Source organism: Phoenix dactylifera, chromosome 4 (genome assembly GCF_009389715.1).
Source record: "Phoenix dactylifera cultivar Barhee BC4 chromosome 4, palm_55x_up_171113_PBpolish2nd_filt_p, whole genome shotgun sequence".
NCBI classification, from domain to species: Eukaryota; Viridiplantae; Streptophyta; class Magnoliopsida; order Arecales; family Arecaceae; genus Phoenix; species Phoenix dactylifera.
This window is the reverse complement of record NC_052395.1, coordinates 24,530,846-24,552,225: the sequence shown is the minus strand read 5'-3', so window position 1 is coordinate 24,552,225 and position 21,380 is coordinate 24,530,846. Positions and strand designations below refer to the sequence as shown.

At 38.4% G+C, this 21,380-nt stretch overlaps 4 protein-coding genes across 7 annotated transcripts in view; 1 reads left to right on the top strand and 3 right to left on the bottom strand.

Annotated features, from left to right (window-relative positions):
* LOC103723110 (protein disulfide isomerase-like 5-4) overlaps nt 1–718 on the top strand; it is a 32,757-nt gene extending 32,039 nt beyond the window's left edge. For all 4 annotated transcript variants that reach the window (XM_039125938.1, XM_039125939.1, XM_039125940.1 and 1 more), the window contains 3 exons: nt 13–174; nt 248–325; nt 409–718. In XM_039125938.1, coding sequence (XP_038981866.1) covers nt 13–174; nt 248–325; nt 409–486 — 318 coding nt within the window. In that variant the 3' untranslated portion in view covers nt 487–718. The remainder of the gene's footprint in view (nt 1–12; nt 175–247; nt 326–408) is intronic.
* A 1,007-nt stretch (nt 719–1,725) lies between these two features.
* Nucleotides 1,726–2,677, bottom strand: LOC103716812 (early nodulin-like protein 1). Its single transcript, XM_008804982.3, has 2 exons — nt 2,421–2,677; nt 1,726–2,320 (listed from the first exon to the last, which is right to left on the bottom strand). Exons 1-2 carry the CDS (start codon nt 2,590–2,592, stop codon nt 1,899–1,901), a joined length of 594 nt encoding a protein of 197 aa, XP_008803204.2. The 5' UTR covers nt 2,593–2,677; the 3' UTR covers nt 1,726–1,898.
* A 3,982-nt stretch (nt 2,678–6,659) lies between these two features.
* Nucleotides 6,660–7,226, bottom strand: LOC103716837. The gene has a single exon (XM_008805014.2). The coding sequence runs from the start codon at nt 7,224–7,226 to the stop codon at nt 6,660–6,662; it is 567 nt and encodes a 188-aa protein (XP_008803236.2).
* An 8,582-nt stretch (nt 7,227–15,808) lies between these two features.
* Nucleotides 15,809–21,175, bottom strand: LOC103716813 (WAT1-related protein At5g64700-like). Its single transcript, XM_008804983.4, has 7 exons — nt 20,881–21,175; nt 20,754–20,816; nt 19,327–19,443; nt 17,214–17,466; nt 16,881–17,039; nt 16,336–16,487; nt 15,809–16,249 (listed from the first exon to the last, which is right to left on the bottom strand). The coding sequence occupies exons 1-7, from the start codon at nt 21,051–21,053 to the stop codon at nt 16,108–16,110; spliced, it is 1,059 nt and encodes a 352-aa protein (XP_008803205.3). The 5' UTR covers nt 21,054–21,175; the 3' UTR covers nt 15,809–16,107.
* Between the last annotated feature and the right edge of the window lie 205 nt (nt 21,176–21,380).

Sequence of the window (21,380 nt, the reverse complement as noted above, 5' to 3'; positions counted from 1 at the left end):
TTGGATTTGCAGATTGAGCATTACCTTCAATTGGTAAAGACTGAGATAGCATCAAGAAAATCTTCTCGGGAGTTTAAATTGCTAGAGGAGTATGAGTATACAGCCCACAGTAGTTTGGTGCACAGTCTGCATATTCCTGCTGCCAAATTCCATTTTGAGCCCTCTCCTATGCAGGCTGGTTTCTGACACTTGGATACACATTTACCAAATTCAAAATCTGTGAGCTCATCGTTATTTTGAATTTCAGGTCTTGGTAACTGAAGTTCCAAAATTCTTCTCGCACTTCATTACAAATGTTTGTGCTATCATTGGAGGCATTTTTACGGTTTGCACTCGATCTCTTTAGATGATATCTTCGGTTTTGTACTGCCAAATGCGTATGAAAAATTTGACCTTATTGGCTTTCAGGTTGCTGGAATATTGGATTCTATCCTGCACAATACGATCCGGCTTATGAGAAAGGTTGAATTAGGAAAACAATTTTGATGGGCAAAGGTGAAATATTGGTTGTACAACGGGTCCACAGTTTTGCTCATTCCCCTAGTTAGCAATTCCATTTTGAATGCTTTCACTCATAGCAGATGATGCTTTTTGTCACAAGACGCATGCATTGGCCAGTGTAATTAAAACCTGGCAAATGCATATATAGAAAATATTGCTTCCCAAAACCATTCCTTCGAATTGAAGAATTCCAGACCGTTCCTTGCATCAGGGGCAATACTCCTGTGTTCTTTCAGCTGCCATCGGTGGACCTTGTGACTCGGGAATTATTCATAAGTTAGTTAACGCCCCTAGAGAGAACATTCAAAATGGAAAATAGGAAAAAATAAAACCAAGCGAGACAAGGTTTGAGCATAGGTGCTTGTCACAATTTACCTGTTCGTCAGTGGACTGTTTGATATTGTCGTTGCTTTTTTTTTTGTTCGACTTTCTCGGCTAGCTAGTGAAATACTGCAGGTTGAACTACCAATCCTTACTTTTATTTTTCGTGATCCATATACGCCATAAGCAAAGCAAGCACCAGTACTAGAGTCAGTTGTTCCAGATCGAGAACCAGCCCTAATAGCAACAGAGGCAAGGATGGCAAGAGCAAAGCAAGCAGTAGACCTAGCAGCAGATCCAGTCTTAGATCAAGACCCAGCAGTTGATCCATACCTAGTATCAACACCAATAGGAGCATAAGTAGCTAATACGTAAAAAGAACGCACCAGTCACATACCCACTTGTGGGACCTGAACCATAAGCTAGGGTTGCTGGAGCAGAGCAAGAAGCATATCCATACGTTGATCCAGTCAAAGAACCAGTAGTAGATCCCTCCGTACCAATAGCATTACCGGACCCAATCCTTGTTTTGCAAGTTTATAATTGAGATTTTTTTTTTTCTGTCTGTAAGGAAGAATAAAAAAATGACTCAAATCATAGCCAGCCCAAGAAAATCACTATCTCTGGCTTTGGCACCGAGTAATTTCATTTTCAATTGCTCGATAGACGGTGACGGGGGACTTTCGATCATGTACCTGTTTAAGGACTCAGCCCCATTGTTTCAAAGTCATAAATCTTTGCTCTTAATGTTTTAACTTTAAAGGTTTCACAACATATATTAGTTTAGTCTAGTTCCATCTTCTTTTTGGACTTTGAGAATGAAAACTGAAAACAAGCTACCAAATGATGCCTGCAGCTTGTGTTACAACCGTGAAGGCTAGTATTGAAGCCAAGCTACCGAAATTTAAAAATAAATAAAATAATCTGTCATTAACCAAGCTAAGCTTATTGATGAGTCATACAATTTCTCACCCAAGCCAAGTACATAAATTTCACATACCTTCACTCTCAGCAAAACAATCTCACTCCAACCAAATGAATAAATCTCAGAAACATTAATTCTCAACAAAAGACACTTAAAGAACATTGTACAATATCACGAGGAGAGCACCAAGTGTGCCCATGAAGTCCACAACCTTTACGGAAGCCCCATTTGAAGGGGGAGTAGGTGTGGACTCCCCGCCGGCGGGAGCTGATAATGGTACAATCTCTACCACACCCGAAGCAGGTGCAGGAGGTGATGGAGAAGAAACCGGTGAAGGAGAAGGTGCCAGGCTTGTTCCATTGCCACGGCTTGCCATGACCACAACCGCCAACTTCTTGTTCTTTTGGCAATTCTCTTTGTTTCCACTGATGAAGTAGAAGGGACCTGATTGGGTGAACGTAAACACCGTGTTTCCATCATCGAACCGATCAATGAATGTTGATGTGTCACAACTATTGTACGCATTCGCATCCACTAGAAGTACCGAGTCCTGGTCGGGTAGGTAAGCAAAAACTGCAGCATTAACAAATATCCAGTGTCAACTTGAGCTACAGATTTTAACCGTCTTCTAATTGAATAAGAGCTGAGACGGATTGGTTTATTGACGACTTACGTAGAGAGTCACCAATTTGAAACCGGGTTTTTTCGGCCCATTGGTTGAGTGACATTGCACTGGGGGATGGCACAGCCCACCCTTTGGAGCCTCCCACCTTGAACTGTGCTGCAGCAGCCATTGATGCAAGGAGAACGAAACACAGAAGCACCGAACCATGGAAGTTTGCCATGAGGGAAGACCCGAGTGGACTGTCGTGGGAAAATGGGATTAAGATAAACGAAGGCTCGGGTTGAAGTATGCAAGGAAGGTTGTAGTGGTCTGAGGTATTTGTAGGCCTACTTGCAACCCGAAGTCTGATGTTAAAGTTCCTATCCCTTCTTTTTTGTCCCCGGTATCTTAGCACCTGGAGTAAAGCATTGTCTTTCGAGGACTTTTGCATCTATTCTGCGGCATTGCTCCCTGGAAGTAATCCTTTGCTTCCAGCCTTGAGAATATTCATGTCTTGTAAATCAGGATAGCGGTGTCAAAAAACCAGCTGTACATACTGAGTTGGGATGGGCCAGCTCACGACCTGATCACCCGTCACATATCACAAGTCACTAGGCTTGACTTAGGTAGTCGGGTTCGAATGTTTATCATTTTTTATATTGAAGATTAAGATGGCCTTGTGTTGGTGTTTGGATCAGATTTCCTATTTTCAGCCCAATAGGTGGCTGTGAAGCGTCGGACGCAAGCACGACATGGACTCCGGAGGTACCTTATGAGCTGAAGAGGAGGAGTTACTGAGAGTACTCCAAAACTAATTACTGTTTTCTGATTTTATTAGGTATATCCATACTGTATGAAGCACCCGTTTTCAGCCAAAAAAAAAAAGGGGAAAAAAAAAAAGCACACCTTGAATGCAGCACCGAATGTTGTGCTAAGGCCCGGATGGCATGAAATAGACTGCTCTCCAAATTTTTGGATGGTTTTACGATTTTCTCTGAAGAAATGTAAATGAAAATAGCCAGATTGAGGCTTGGCATGCAACACTCAAAATATGGGCCACCTTGTGCCCCCGGATAACCCGAGTTAGCTGTTCTCGTTCATGGATTTATGTAAAAAGCTTGCTTCATTGAGCCCTAGAGGTGTAACGTGGGCTGTGCAAGACATTTTCGGCTCATTCATGGCAATTTTGAAAAATGACCAAAATATATGCTGCCTTTCATATGCTTAAAATTTTCGATTCCCCCTCTCCCTCACTCACGGATAGAACTTATGAACTTTCCAATCTCCTGTTTTTTCTTTTTCTTTTTTTCCTTTTTGTTTTTTGATGATAAGGGAAGCTGGAAGAGCAGCCACCCGGCTTTTATTAAAGATCAAAGACCACGAGAATTTACAAGAGTTTTGGCAGAGTGATACAAGAGAGGGGGGTAGTAGAGATACAGAGTTAGAGCATTATAACGGGAAGAAAGAAGCAATACTGAGCCGAAAAACAACAAAATGAACTTCTCAAGAAAACATGGTGCTAAGCTTGAAAAAATGATAGCTCTTTTTTTTTTTTTTTAATCGGCGCCTTACGCTAGTCGAGCATGAGTGCACCCCGAGCAATCTTAAGTGAGTATTTAACATAGAGTAGGCAGGACCATCTCAATACTCTTCTAGAGGAAACCTCCTGAACGGTGCGCAGCATGGGATACAACCTAGTCGGCTGTCATGTTCGTCTTCCGAAAAATGCGCGGGACTCTGAATGCAACAAGCTCTCTCGAGATCCTACGTATGTCGTGAAGCAACGGGTGTAGCCCTTCATTGCTGTGACTTTCATGTATCCAGTAAATCACTGTGGTTGAGTCGCCCTCCAAGTAAATGTTACCTGTGCCCAACGCAGGCCTAGGGTGAGCCCTTCTAGGCGGCTCTCAGCTCTATTCTGATAACCAACTCCTCGAAGGTGCGTCATCTGGCTACTGCAATGAACCTAGACTCATGGTCTCTCATTCAAAGCCCACTCCTCCTCTGTCTGCACCATCCAAGACACTGCTGTCAAAGTTTATCTTGAGAAAACTAGATGGTGGGGGCTTCGAGGAAGCGAGAGGCAACCTCTTTTCAAGTGGAGCAGATTGAATCCCTCAACAAGGTATGAGTAGATTAGTGATCTCCGCTGGATCTTTGAACGCAAGGCCTGGACTAATTTCCAGCCACCATCAATGCACAGTTAAGCACAACACAAACAAACGCATCCATTCGAAGTTGAGATTTACACTTTACCGTCTTGTTATGCTTCTTAAGATGTTGGATATTTCTTAACGGTTTTAAATGAGCTACCCCACCGGCAAAATACGTAAATGGAGTTCATCCTCTGGAGCTAGCATACTGATGGCTTCTGCCAATGCTATGGTTTCAAAAAAGGTGGCACAACATATCAACAGAGAGTAGAGTTGAAATGTGGAAAGAAGAAACAGAGAATTGTAGGCTCTCTCTCCATCACACCAAAAGACTTCTCAAACACCATTCAGAAAATGAGGCAAATTTTTCACCTTATATTAGCTTTTTAGCAATATTGGGGTCCATCTAGTTGTAGCTTTCCGAAGACAAGAAATTTCAGTAAGAATGTTCCTCAAAAAGAAGTCCTATGAGCATTTATGCTTTGACGAGGAAAACCTCGCACTAGTATTTCTCTTGGCCCTCACCACTAGGAGCGGCTCAATATATTTGGAGGCTTAAGGCTGTTTTATCTTTGAGGCCTTTTCTGCAGTGGGCCAGTCTAAGGCGAACTCACATGAGGGCTTTTTTTTCTTTTTTTTTTTATTTTTGAAGTTTTTTCTGCGGTGGGCCTTTTTTGGGCCGGGGCCTTAAGCGACCGTTTAAGTCGTCTAAGAGTTGGGTCGACCCTGCTCACCACTGGCGAAAATATTTGTGTTATACAAGGCGCATAGCATGGCTGACTGCACTATGCCGAGCTCGCACGTGTATGTTTACCAGCCTACTTCCCCCAAAGTCTAACTTGGGCTTCATAGGATGAGATTTCTAGTTAAGTACAAGAACTTACTTTCATATATCTGGCGAGATTAAAAAAGAAAGTAGTTTAAAGCAATTGAACTAACAAAAATTTTGGGGGTGAGGTTGGTTTTATCTTTTTTTAAATTTAAATTTCTTCTAAATTAAAAATTCCAACACCTATAACAATGCAAGCTGGTAAGCAGCAGAGCTTGAGGCCTCTTGTAGATTTGGCGTTCATCAGGGTCATAGGCCTGTTAGAGCATTTCAAATGCAAATCATGAAGAGCTTCGGCCTCAAACTTTTGATGCTTAAGTGGCTCATAAGGGTTCGCCTTTGAAACAAAATTCCATGGTTTTATAAAAAGATCAAGAATTTAAAGCTTACATAATCCCAAAAATTAAATGTGGTTAAGGAACATACCTATTTTGATTCTCTTGATATCAGGCCAGTATCTAATTTTTATACCGTCCTGACCTCATACAGAAACCACAGCTGAATATATTAAATTCACATTAAATCACTTGCACAACTGAATTTAAATGCTCATTAAATCGCTTCGTTCCGTGGGGTGGTTCAGGTTCCTCGTTGTTTTCCCTTTCCCCTTTCCTTTTTTTTTTTTCCCCTTCTTTCCCTTATTTTTCAATAGCTTTCTTTTTTTTTTCTTTCCTTCTTTTCTAGAGGATAAAAGTGGATCGGATAATATCTGTTCGAATTCGTTTTGGTATCCGAATCTATCCGAATATGAATAGAAATTTGAGTATCCAACTAATATCCATATCTATATCTATATCCATAAAAAAAAAAATAGATATAGATATAGATAGACAATATCTAATCCATATCCGAATATCCAATTTTAGTTGCAACTCTATTTAATTTTATATGACGCTCATGAATTTTTTTTAAAAATAAATAACCACATTAATATACTATTAATTTGATTTATCATCCATTTAGAAATATCTTTGATTCTGTGTCATAAAGTTTAATTATCTAATTTATATCCATATTTACATCTATATTGTTGATATCCGATTTGTATCCATATCCGTTTTATCTATATTTGTATTTGACAAACAAAACAAATATAGATATAGATATACTAGCATCTGATCCGATTTCAACCTAATTCTTTGGTTTATTTATTTCTTTTGGATTATTTTTTTTTTTTACCTTTCATTACGATTCTAACTAAACACTGACACAAAGCCAACGCTAAAATGACATGGAAACAAAATCCAGGTGCGTTTTATTCGATCAAAATGTAACAACTACTGCCAACAAGAATGTAATTTCAATAAAATAAAGAGAACAAAATAATCAAATTTTAACTTTCGAATGGCAGGTAGAGCTGATGCTACTCGTCATAAGAAAAACGCTAATATCGCATGAGACCCGAGTCGATGCGTGCAACTTGAAGATGTCGAGAAGGATCACGTCCCCCTCCAGGTTCGACGAGGACGTAAAATTTAAGGATCCTGAAACAACATCTGGCAAGAAAGAGGGGTTCAAGATGATCTTCCCGGCCTGAAGATCCGCCACTGTGGGTATAACATCTGTTGCTCGGGCATCGATGGTGCCTGCCTCGATTGATGCCACCCCAACCAACACCCCTCGGTAGTAGATGGAAGTCGTCGTGTTATCATACTTGAAGCCTGCACGGTTCTGGTTCTTGACGAAGACATCTAAACCTAGAGATACGTTTAGCGTCGGAACGGGGAGGAGTCCGAATTCCATGTTTCTGAGATACACCGGCTTCGCCACAACTTCTGGTTGCTTTGGTTTGAACATGGTGAAGTATAAGATCACAAAAGTCACAACGAGGAGAATAATGATGACAGCCGCCACGAGGCAACAGATCATGAGGCACCTTCGAGTGCTCCTCATGATCTCTCAGGCCTTTTGAATCACTGCAAAGCAAGCTGGCAGTTGCCTCGAGTCTCAAAGCTGGGCAAGCCTTTGAGACTTTCCCAGGACTGATGAAGAAGAAACCAGGTTGATGGATGGGAAGGGCATTCGGACTCGCAGGACGCTTGCAAGGTGGGTGAAAAAGGATGTTTAAATGCTTTGTTTTGGAGAAGGAATTTTTGATGCTGGGAGTAAGTTTGTGGAGATGAAAACAAAATAGAGAGGGGTAGGAAATGGGAGGATGGAGTTTCCCAGGTGGCCATTCTTTGAGGGATCCGTCTGTTTTGGTGCTGCAGCGCGTTTCGCTCATTTCTTTTGGACGTTACGACTCTTATGGTTGGGCCCTCGGTGACTTCGGAACTTTTGGTACCGTCGGGTTTGAAGGCTTTGAAAGAGCAATGCCCCCGCCCCAAGTTTTCTAAGTCAGCTTCCATTGATATGTTTTGGACGGTGGTAGAAGGGTGGGGTTGATTTTATGATCAGAGATCCGAACTCTAGATCTGAAGTTTAGGATGGTTGCAGCCGGTGGGTTTCCAATTTTTGGTGTTTCTGTCATTGGAGCGGAGCTGAGGGCAGCTTGTGCTGGTCTGTGTCATGCTCGGTATATATTGCTGGCTAACGCAATTCTGCACAAAGGTGACTCGACTGGATTCGAGGTGCACTAGTGATATAGGTGGCCATTATTCTTTGCTCTGAAATATCTGGGGCATGGCAAACAGAGACATTGCCTTTTGGGCTAAATAAGTTTATAAAGAAGATAATAGAGCTGCGGACTCGGTGGCTTCTTTTGTAGCCAATTATTCTGAGGGAGTTCTCTGGACTGGTGAGAGGGAGCTTCTCAAAGTGTTCTGTGACTTGTTACTTTTTAACTTTTTAGATGTATTCATACTAGAGTTGTAGCAAAAAAAAAACCTACCCTATTCCCTGTCTGTATCTAATCCAATCTCCGTATCCGATTCAACCATCAGTTTTTGTGTACTAAAGTGGCAACTGCTGATTGGTTCGACGGTATAGGGATCCAAGATGTTAATTAGGGTTCAGGTTGAGCTCTGAAAGATTGGTTGTAGCGGTCTGAGGTATTTGTAGGCCTCTTTGCAACCCGAAGTCTGACGTTAAAGTTCCGATCCCTTCGTTTTTTCCCCGATATCTTACCACCTGGATTAAAGCATATGGGCTCTATACGTTCAGAATTACCTTTCAAGTAAAAAGAAGCAATTAAGGGTTGCCAAAATGTGCTTAGTGAGGAACCATCCGATGTTTAAGTAGGCAGAGTTTTAAAAGGAATGGCAAAAATCTGAGATGAGCAACGAGGTGAGAGCGAGGTAAAAAGTTTTATATCTAAGGTTTCCCGCTTGGTTTATATAGAGAGGAGGATGAGACTCCGTCATCATCTAGTCACACGATCTTTGAACAAGCTATTATACTCTTTCCTTGTCTATTGCTCTAATAAATATATAAAATTTTTTGCATGTAAACCCGAAATATGTGAAATTGCATGATACCCTCGCAAAATGTTATTTACATGTATACCCTTATAAATGTTTCTTTTTGCATATCTACCCATTATATAAGGATATTTCAATTATTTTTAATTTTAAATCGCTAATTTTTTGACGGCGTTAAATAGTGTGGACATATATATATATATATATATATATATATATATATATATATATATATATATATATATATATATATATATATGTGGAAGAAAAAAAAGGAAAAAAAGGGTATACACACAAAACAAGTATTTTATAAGGATATACATGTAGATATCAATTTTAGAAGGATAATTATGCAAAATTTAATATTTAGGAGGATAAGTACGTGAACAAATTTAATTTTTTATGCACTTATTTTCTCTCTCTCTCTCTCTCTCTCTCTCTCTCTCTCTCTCTCTATATATATATATATATATATATATTAAAAGAAACCACAACTGAATTTAAATTTTCATTAAATGCTCTTTCAATCGCTCAGTTCCGCGGAGTGCTTCACGTCTCTTAACCTTTCCCCTTGAACCTTTCGTACTTGTATTGTATTTGCTTTTCTTTTCTTTCTTTCATTTCTTCTTTCCTTTATTTTGCTTTTTCCTTTCTTTCCTTCTTTCTTTTTTTTCTTCTTTTCTTCATTTATTTTTTTCTATTTTTCCCTTCAGTGAATTATAATATAATAATTACAATTCCAATTGAACAAGGACACGAAGCCATCGCTAAAATGATGCAGAAACAAAATCTAAGCATATTTTTTCTATCAAAAATTAACTAACTACTGCCCAACAAGAATATAATTTCAACAAAAATAAACAAAACAAAATAATCAAAGTCTAATTTTTGAATTGCAGATAGAGCTGCGGCAGTTTCTCGTCATAACAAAAACATTTACACTGCATGAGACATGAGTTGATGCTTGCAACTTAAAGATCTTGAGAAGGATCGTCCCCCTTCAGATTCGACGACGTCAAATTCAAGGACCCTAAAGCAATATCTGGCAAGAAATGGATGCCACAATCACACCTTGAACACGGTACCGAATGTTGCGTTCAAGGCCGGCCCGAGCCCTAGGCGACTGAGGCGGTCGCCTAAGGCCCCGGGCCAATGGAAGGCCTCCGGGAGGCTGACCAAAAGGAAGCAAAGGCCCCGATCTGGGGCTGGCTACGAGTCTTCTCCCTTGATGGAAAGGAGGTGGAGAGTTTTCTGGCCTGCAAAGGGGCAATTTGGGATGTTGGGGACGGTAGTTTTGTTTTGGGTGGGGAGAGCGAGAGAGAGAGAGAGAGAGAGGAGGGATTTGGTTGGCTTGATAGACGCCTGAAGCCACTCTTATCTTTCATCGCTTCTCTTTTTTGGTTTTGGTCTTGGTTTTCCTTCCCTCACATTACTCCTGATCCAGCTGGGCCATCCGGAAGAAAGATAGGGGGATTGGAGATGGACTTTTTCGAGGGTGGAGATTCTTTTAGTTTTCTCCTCTCGGTTTCTTCTCCCCTCTTGGGTGGTAGAGAGAGAAAAGGAGGGAGGGGGTTTAATGGCTGCTGTGCTGGGATGTTGCAGTTGCCGCTTGGGTACTTACTTGAAGGGGAGATGGTGGGATGGGGTGACTTTCCCATAATGACCCTGCTTTCTCTTATAGAGAGGTTTCTTTATGAAAAAATTATTTTCTTTACCTTGACCATGAAGTGCCATAGGATGACCTTTTCCTATTTGGCTCTTGCTTGACATGGTAAACAGTATTGCCAAGCATTATCTCAGTTATTTAATCAGTTTCATGGCCCTTCATTTAGTATAATTACTTTTACGTGCTTCCATTCAAGAATTATATTAATTTAAAAAGGCTTCTTGTCTATCTTTGTTAGGTTCATGTATTTTTGTTAAAATAGTGTACTTGATAGCTATCTATTTTTATATATTTTTTTAAGTATTTTATATTTATTAAAAAAATTATTAAAAAAAAAGGCCTCGTTCATTGGATTCGCCTTAGGCCCCAGAATGTATTGAGCCGCTCCTGGTTGCGTTAAGGCCCCATGGCATGAAACAGCCTCTTTTCTAAAAAGTATTGGAAGGTCTCACGATTTTCTTTTATAAAAAAATGAAAATAGTCACATTGAGAATTGGCATTATTTTTCATGGATTCATATATAAAGCCCACTTCCAATATCGAGCCCTAGAGGTATAATGTGGGCTGAGCAAGACATAGTTTCAAAGTTGTCCTCTATTTTACCCATGGTATGCAGTATCGGTCTAAACCGAATGGTACAGAATGTAAGTATACCAAAAAATTTCGTACCGTAGCACGCCGATACTATGCAAATGTGACACTAGTATGGAGTCCGGTATTAAAATGGGGAACTTTGATTTCACCTTATTGTAGTAGTTACGAGCACCATAAGAAATCACCCATTAATCATACTTACGTTCTCTTGGTAAGAATGAATGATCCTTGTGTGAATCATTAAACCATGTCTCCTGCCTTCAAAAGCAAGTTAAAATTCCAGGGTCGGTAAACCCGATGGTCCAATATTTAATCGAGAGAGAACTAAAATCAACAAAACTGCTCGCCTAAAGTACCTGAGGATAGATTATAGTACGCTTCATGTATTTTCCCAGTCATAAGTAGGAAAGACCTACATAATGTATCAAATTCTTCAGACTCGTCACATCTGCAGAATTTTCATAAGACCTGGTCCGCAATATGATTCGTTTCCAATTGTTCTTGGTCTCTGATATTTGGATTTCTTGGCCTAAGTAATGGATCAGGTATAGATCATATTAGAGTCCAGTTACAAAATCATCTGGATCAGGTGAGATGGGGCCATGTACCTGAACCTGTAATTCAAGTATTTTTGTTCATCACCCTCGCAAGGACGGAGTTTTTTTTTTTCCACAGCGACGTGCTTGGTGTGTTGCTCCAAAATCCTCAGAAAGAAAAAAAGGGGAAAAAAAAAAACAGGCCACTTGGTAAGAAAAGGGTGCAACAAAAGACAGTGCAATCTGCTTCATTCCAACTGATCAACACTAATATTAAGTTCACATCAAAAGGATCACATAAATTCAAGCAAGTTACTGCTGATCTTTTTTATCAAAACATGACATCATTTTTGTTGTCCTTTCAAAAAGAAAAACAATATCAAATTTTAATTTTTGATCTGCAATTAGATTCGCTAGTGCTAGTCTGAAGAAAAATGCTCATATCACATGATATATGAATTGACCCATGTTTCTTGAAGATCTTAAGGAAGACCACTTTCCCCTCTATGCTCAATAATGCTGTAAAATTCAAGGAACCTGATAAGATATCTTGAGAGAAACACTTGTTGGAGATCAACTTCAGCGCTTGAAGCTCCGCCACAGTGCTTATGTTCGTTGTTGAACGTGCATCGATTCTTCCTGCCTCGATCGGTGCCTGCCCGACAAACACCTCCCGGTAATATATTGAAGTTGTTGTGTTATGGTACATAAAGTCTTCATAGTTGGAGTTCTTGATGCCAACATCTAAACCTAGTGTTAGGTTTAGTGTAAGAGACGGAAAGACTCCCAAATCTAAGTGCTGGAGATCAGCTGGCTTCACCTCAACTTGGGGATCCTTTGGCATGAAGATGGTGAACCATAAGATCACAAGAGCAACAACGAGGAGCAGGCCTACAACGACGCAAGCTGGAAAGCAGCAGAGCTTGAGGCCTCTTCTAGATTTGGCGTTCATCATGTTCATAGGCTTCTTAGAGCATGTCAAATGCAAATTTCGAAGACCTTTAGTCTCAAAATTTTGATGCTTGAGTGGTTCATAAGGGTTCGCCTTTGAAACAAAATTCCATGGTTTTATAAAGGTCAAGAATTTAAAGCTTACATAATCCCAAAAGTTAGATGTGGTTCGGCAACATACCTATTTTGTTTCTCTTGATATCAGGTCAGCATCTAATTATTTTTATACCGTCCTGACCTCCACAACTGAATATATTAAATTCACATTAAATCACTTGCACAACTAAATTTAAATGCTCATTAAATCGCTTGGTTCCGCAGGGTGGTTCAGGTTCTTTCACTGTTTTTCCCTTCCCCTTTTCCCTTTTCTTCTTTCCTTGATTTTCCTTCAGCTTCCATGCATCCTTTCTTTCCTTTTCTTCTTCCTTCCTTCATTTATTCCTTTCCTTTTTTTTCCCTTCGTTTAATTATAATACACAAAGCCATCGCTAAAATGGCATAGAAACAAAATCCAGTAACTACTGCCAACAAGAATTAATGTAATTTCCACAGAATAATCAAAGTCTAATTTTTGAATTGCAGATAGAGCTGCTGTTTCTCGTCATAACAAAAACGCTTATATCACATGAGACATGAATCGATGCGTGTAACTTAAAGATCTTGAGAAGGATCGCCTTCCCCTCCAGGTTCGACGAGGACGTCAAATTTAAGGACCCTGAAGCAATATCCGGCAAGAAATAGCGGTTGGAGATGATCTTCTCGACCTGAAGATCCGCCACGGTGGTTATATTCTTTGTTGCACGGGCATCGATGCTGCCTGCCTCCAATGGTGGCAGCCCAACTAATACACCTCGGTAGTAGATGGAAGTCGTCGTGTTATCGTACTCGAAGGCTGCATAGTTCGGGTTCTTGATGAAGATATCTATATCTAGCGATATCTTTAGCGTCGGAGTGGGGAAGAGTCCAAATTTTATGCTTCGGATATTCACCGGCGTCTCCACAACTTGCGGTTGCTTTGGTTTGAGCATGGCGAAGTATAAGATCACAAGAGTCACAATGAGGAGTATAATGATGATAGATGTCACAAGGCAACAAATCATGAGGCACCTTCGATTACCTTTCATGATGTCCTAGCTAGGCTTGTTGAATCACTGCAAAGCAAACTGGCAGTTGTCTCGAGTCTCAAAGCTTCGATCCTTCAAGAGTCTATGGAGGGGAGCAAGCCTTTGTGATTTTCCCAAAAATAATGAAGAAGAAACCTATGAGAGGAATTGTTTCACCTGTAATCTCTCATCATGTTCATGGAAATGCTGTGTTTATATACAAGCTGTCAAATAATCAAATCCCAATAATATAGGAAAATTACAACAACCATGGAGAATCATAAAATGACAATATAGAATCATATAATGATAATACAGGAAAGTCATCACAGCTATGAAAGGAAGATAATCGCAGCCATTATATAAGGGTAATCGAATTTGGTTCAACCATAGTTATCTTCTTAGAATGGGATGCCATGATTGGAAGATGATCAAGTTTCCAGCAATATTATCCTTCTAAGAATGAATAGCAATTCTGCCATGATTACTTCCTGTGATAACTTAACAATTGCTGGGTTTGTGTTGACCAAGCATTGGATTGCGACAAAAGGTTGATGGACACCGTCTTGATCCTTTGTTCACTTTTTTCTGATGTAAAAGGGGAGGCAAAAAGGAGCCACCCGGCTTTTATTAAAAATTAATCATATTTACAGCAGAGAGAAGTTACATTGTCAAGAGAAGAGGAACAGATGCGAGAAAAAGAAGCTAAAGAGTTATTAAAATATATATAAATAAATATACCTCATCCTATCAGCTTAAGCTTTTAGGACAAGGGGTGATTTCAATATGGTATCAGAATAGAGATCTTGAGTTCGTATCAACTTAAGCTTTTAGAATAAGTGATGATTTCAACAATAGTACCGACTTTACATCAGCATCCATACATGAAGCCGACAAATGCGGTCCAAATAAATCATTTGGATTTTGTTGCGGTGCTTACTAAAATTTTTATAGAAATTTTTATTTAATATTTTGTTACTTTTTTTTGTAAAATTAATGGTCCTGATTTTTTTTTTCCATGGCAACTGGTTATATTCTTGCAAAATTCAGGTACGAATTGCAAGCGTTATAGTTTGGACCTAATCTAAAGACGATGACTCATGTAATTTTTACAACTTTGAAGGTGATGGTGGTGATGTAATTTTTGCGACTTCATGGGGTAAAAATTGAATAATCTAATACTAGTTAATAGCCCCCCGTCTTTCTCGCCGATCCGCTCCACCTTCCGTCAGCCGATCGGAACAGGGCGGCCGCCTTCTCCGACAATGTCGGCCGGCCATTGCTTCGTCGCCGACAAATCTGTTCATGCCGGATCCATCTCAGAGCAGGCGATCATGGTGGCCATCGAGATGTGGCTGTCGTCTTAAAGTGGCCGCCGTTCTCCTACGATCTCGCACCTCCCACGAGAGGGGGAGGGGAATGGGATTAAGGCGAACACGGGGGCGCGGGGTAGGGAACAGAGAAGGGGAGAGAGAGGTGGGGGTGGGGGGTTGGGATTTGGGAACAGAGAAGGGGAGAGAGGTGGGGAAGGGAGGGAGTGGACAGAGTAGGGGTTTGAAACCATGGCAATCCCCAACTGTTTTAGATCAAGTCGTCCTAAGTCGTTCTGGGTTCTTTGTTAGAGACTTAGCCTTAAAATATAAAAATTACTTGGTTGAAATTTTTTTTAAAAAAAGATGAGTAAGTAGCATTTTTATAAAAATAATTTTTTTATATTTTATGAAATAAGTATATGAGGGGCAAAAAAAAAGCTATTTTTATTTATTAAAATAATTTTTTTATTAAGAATATAATAGATATTTTATATAACTTTTCAAGGAAAAAACAAACTCAACGGAACATAAGATACTCTAAAATATACCATTTTCTCATGGTCAACTAAACATACCAAAATTTTTTTCAGGCATCATATTCTCAGAAATCAATTTTTCAAAAAAAAAAATCTTTCCACAAACCAAATGAGTTATTGATCTTTTGTTTCAGGTGTAGTATAGCCAAGGCTCGGAAAATTAAAGATGGATATGAATTTTATGTTACTTTACTTCATTATGGTGTGCCTTTTTCCTTGCCCCCGAAAATTTTCATCTTTGTATTGATCTACTAATGAGATCAATATTGTTCTATTAGGAAATAGAGGATCTGTAGAGAAATAAAGGATCTGTGGAGAAATAGAGGATCTGCGGATCCACCAAAAAATAGAAGATTTTCGGATATTGATTCATTCGGAAACAGAGATCGAAAGATCACAATAAAAGAAAAAAAAACAAAAAAAAACAGCTTTATATCTCTGTTCTATCATATTCGGTACATCTCAGGAGTTGTATATACTCATGTACTAACTCTATATAAGAAAAATAATATAAACTGATATAGGATCACACTAATAATGAAAAATATTACTGACTGATACGAGTTGTTATGTGATCCCTAAAATCACTCTAACAATATCTAACAAATAAAAATAATATATGTTATTACAAAATCATATTAATAAAGAAAAATATTATGAGTGATGCAGGTTGTTAGTGATCCCTAAAATTATACTAATATTTACTCTTGTAATTTTTATGCTGGTATTGGTGCTTCTTTCTCCTCCAGGCAAGCTTCTTCATTCTCCCTTATTTGCATTTTTCTGTCTTTTTCTTCTCGGCTCTTTCCCCAGAGAACACAGTAAAGGCCTCCAACCATGAAAACTCCACTTAGAATGCTGCAACGACATATTACAATAGTAAAGTTCCCTTTCAGGCATAATAGTATAAAATGGACGGAAGATTTGATGAAGCTGAAGGACACCTTCCCAAATTAATCATTTCTCCAAGAAGAAAAGAGGAGCATATGATTTGGATAATTAGAGTTATTGGTGAGGTCATAGCGCAGAAAACAGGGCCCTTCTTCTCAATAGTCCATGATTGCAAGTAATATGTGGCTGCAGTGGCCACGATACCCTGTCATGCATCACTTGATCAGTCCATTATTATATTATTTTTTGTCACCAAACAAGTAGTTCAGATTTTTTTTTTCTTATTTCTTGGAGTAAGGCATGAGCAGCAAATTGATATGATACATTGTAAACAAGCTATGTTGCAGAAAATTTAAGTCTTTTAGCTTAACTCTACATTGAACATCGAATAAAGTGTTAACATATAAAGGCATTATTTCAAATGAAGGGGTGCAATAGCTAGGCTAGAGCCAGTTTGCAAAATTCAATTCTCCATTTGGATATTCTTCGAAAGCTTTAGGTGGTCTCTGTGAGGAAGGATTGGCAATTCTACGCTATGATGGAGCAAAGAGTGCAGACGAAAAAAATTCTTAGAAGAAAAGAAAAGAAAAATACTTACGCCATAAGCCACGGAGAGGAGATTCATGTTGAAGCCTAGCTTCCACCGAGAAAAGTCCCTCTCGAAAGCTAGAGCTATGAAGAATGACTGAATGGTGCTACACAGACACTGATGAGTGGTGAATAGAAGCTTGGCAGGGTACTCCATCAACACATATCCCTAGTGGAAGTTAAATCATTCTCTCATGAGAACAGAGGATAGAACCAAATTTTTTAGGCCTGTTCTTAGTCCTATTTGCAAATTATACTACCCTAATCTAATTTGTATGATAAAATGCAGGAACAGAGGACTTGGATAATTGGGAAATCTGGTGCTTAGAGCTTAGAAGCATACCTGCAGGACCATCCATAGAGACATTGCCGTAGTGGAAATGGTCATAAGGAGGGTCCCCAAGGCCCATCTCTTGGTAGAATGGGAGCGAGCTCCATCAGTGTGACTGGATCCAAGGCCAAGGAAGTGGTGATGGTTGAAAGATTTTAACTGGGGTCCCTTGTAGAAGGCCATTGTCAGGATGCCACCTAGGCAGAGTGCAAGTCCAGCAACTTTGGCAAGTCCCTGAAGCCTTTTGATCTTAATGGTTTCTAGTCTATCATGAAACAATGATAACGCATGATTAAAGATCTAATGATAAATTTTTTTCTTCCAAGAAAGATTAACAAGCCCTGTTTTTTTTTTTTTTTTTGTTCAGAAAAGAAGGGCATACTATGGGCTGCTAGGCTCGGCTAAATTTAATTGAATGACTTGGGGGTTGTCTCATTTTGATGTAGTGCCTAGCAACCAAAGATTCTAGGTTCAAATCTTTTAGTGGAACATCTCCAAAATTATTAGGATATAAGTAATTATTATATGGATATGCGTCCCTCCCTTTCCCTCTCAATAAATTAAAGAATAGAGAAAAGGGGGAGGGGAGAGTCATAATTTGGAAACACCTGGATCGAAATGCTTTGGAAAAGAAGGCCTCAAGTTTGGAACCTAGGTCCTCCCCCTTTCGGTGGGATGCTCCAGAGAGTGGACTTCGTCCGATTCATTTTGAAACAGAGAGTAGGGCAAGCAAGGTAGCCCAATTATAGAAGTGGTGAGCTGAGAATTTTTTTTTAAAAAAAAAAGTTTTTTTTTTTTATAAAAAAAACGATGTGTTTAGAGTACGAAGAAGATTAGTTACGATCATTCACAAATTTAAAAAGGTTTTCTTTTTATGGTTTACTATGGAGCTTGAATGACAAAGCATAAATAGATAAACACAACAAATTTGATATTCGCAATCTGATTACTAAGGACTTGTTTGATTCGCAGAAAGAGAAGGAGGAAAAGTATGGTCAATAAAAAAATAGAGAATTACCTCATATTTGGTGGGAGTTTTCAAAGAAAAGAGATAGAAAAGTAGTTTTTCTATAAAAATAAGATTTCCATACTTAATGAAAAAGAAAAAGTCCAATTCTCCCTGATTGGAAATAGGGATATTATTTTTTAAAAAAAGTATCCTTAAACTTTTCGATATAATGAGGTAAGATTTTTTCTCTTTATTAAGGGTACAATCGATATTTTACATAACTTTTTAAAAAAAGTAGATACTTAACCAAATATAAGCTACTCTGTAATGGGTCATCTTTTTCATTGTCAACCAAACATACAAAAAATGACCTTTTCAGATATCATATATATAATTATTAATTTTTTAAAAAAAGTTTAAGTAAAAAACAATTGAAAACAAAATGGTACCTAAAGGTTTAAATTAATTCCATTAGCTTGCATCATAAAGTCCACCGAGATAGGCTTGGAAAGAAGGTAGGGTGGCAAAAGTGCACTAGTGTTTTTTTTGGTAAATAAAGTGCTCGTGCTAAATATGGGCTTGAAGTGTGTCACGTACTTTTTTTAATTTATCAACAACATGTCATGCTTCAGCTTGTCGCCCATTAGAAAAAAGCAAGCAAGCTTGACAAAGACACAAGATTTAACTATCTTTAGGGTTGCAATCCACTCCTGGTTGCCTCCACCTCTTGCGTTTCATACTGCAATCACAATATGAGCAACGCAACGCACTTGCCACAAATCAGAAGTTGACCTGATCGCGATACTTATACTAATTTTGTTTTATGACATCTGATGTTCCTACTGAGTTGAGAGATTTGTTGTTTGCTGACACCATTGGATGTCTATATTCTTGTATGCATGGCTTGGCGTCTTGGTATCGGATCCTGTAACGGTGTCACTCTAGCACAGTATCAATACGATACGGTACAAATTTTTTTTGGCATACCGAATATCGGTATGCCACCTATACTAGGTACCGGTATCGAACCGGTATAGCATAGTACATCCTATACTACCCGATTTAGGCCGGTACCCCATATTTTGTTTTTATGGTTTTAGACACCAATTCAACCCAAAAAAAGAAAAGAAAAGAAAAGAAAAGATAGGACTTTTAAATAATATGATCAAGCCATACCTAAATAGAACAGCAAAAACAAAGGTAACCACAGGAACGGAATTTATCATTGCAGCTGCTGATGTGGTTGTTGTATAATCAAGACCAATGGAAAATGTATTTAAGAATATAACAAACCTAGATAGAACAAAAAAGAAAAGTAGTTAGAAAAAGATTACAAATCTTATATATTGGGTAAATGTACAACTTCTTAGACATTAGACTTGTTTAATGTAGAGAAATAGTATATTATACCCAAACTAGCTATGGAGGATCAACTCATAGGCATATGAATTATAGGCTAAGGGAGATAATGCTGAATGAAATTTTAATGGAAATTTAAATAGAAAAGGAGATTAACAAAAAATTAATGTTATATAATCTTGCAATGTACATATCATCAGTATGGTCATAAGGAGGAGCATATAGTGCTGCTCTTCCTTCTTTTTCTAGAATAACAATGAGTGTGCACCATCTACAAGAGTTTTCTTTACTTTTCTTTTTCTTTTTCTTTTCTTTTTTTTTATGTTTTTGTTGAGACTATCTGCAAGGATCACCAATGTCACATACGTGGAGAAATGTCTCTGATTCCCAAGATTCAAAAAAAGGAAATGTAGCTAAGCTTCATAGGAAAATGTCAGATGACGATCAATCCACCACCTTTCTCTACATGTGGAATTTACTCATCTTGCAAGCAATGAGATAGCACTATCCTCAAGATAAAACGAGTACTCTCCAAGTTGGCTACTAGCCTAAGTTGTTTTCTTAATAATAGCCTACAACAAAAGTTGAGTGTAGCTTTAGAAATGCCATAGTCATCCATTTGATATCAGCCATATGCTAAACCTACAGCTACAGGTAACAGGCAAAACAGACCTTCAAGCTTCATGAGCCACAAACTTCACCATCCCAATATGTAGTGTTTAAAACTTTCCTCAATAATAGCCAACAACAAGAGTTAAATGCATCTTAAGAAATGCCACAGTCATCAATTTGATACGAACCCCAGCTAAATTTGCAAGTAATAGGCAAAAGGGACCTTCAAGCCACATAAACAACAAACTTCACTATCCTAATATGCAGTGCTCAAGAAACCAGTCTCCATCCAAATTTAATAACTAGTTTTAGACCATTGCGATTTTATTTTCATTCTTTATGGTTATATTGTTTATATTTATTTTTATTATTAAATTTTACTTAAATCTAATTCGCATCCAAATAATATTCGACTTATATCTTTATTATTTAAATAAATATAAATATGCTTTATATCTAATTTATATCTGTATCCATTTAGAACAAATATAAATATCAAATTTAAAATAAGTTTAATATTATATCTGTATTTATATTTACTGAAAAAAATATAGCTACACTTATGAATCCAAAGGAAAATATTTTTTTTTAATTTTAGCTAAATATGAAATTTGATTAAAAAAAAAACTTACCCCACTAAAGCAAGCAGGAAAATCTTGAAGCAGACCTTAACGGATAGTTGTGGAGCCCTTTCCCTAAAGAACAGAGTAGCAATCAATAATGAAGGTTCGAAATCCAAGAGAGAGGAGCAACCAATACCTTTCAAGTAGCAAAGCCAGTGGTGCCACAGAGAGAGTGCCGATCAGCTGTCTATAGAACACATAAACGTACGTGCTCATGCCTCCATCGAAGGCAGCCTTGGTGAGAATCTGCATGACCGCATATATGAATCTAATGAGAAAGGCGACCGCATAAACCTTCATATCCTTCATGACTGGAGTTAGGTTGGAGCTTCTCTAGAATCCGGACGGGAAGGATGGATATATAGAGGGATGGTTCGGAGGGCAAATAGAAATTTAGCTCCTAAAGAGAAACGGGTGGAGTAAAAAGCGGGGGCAGCAGGAGTGGGCTAGGCTGTGTCTTATAGTTTTTATTTTAGATTTTTCATATATACATATCCTTGTAAAAATAATTTCTTATATTTTACCCTCCAAATTTATTATTTAGTTATATACCTTTCAAATTATCATATTTTTTTTTTAATATGGATCCCCTCTTTCTAGCTTTTTGGCCAATAATATTAATAAATAATTATTTTA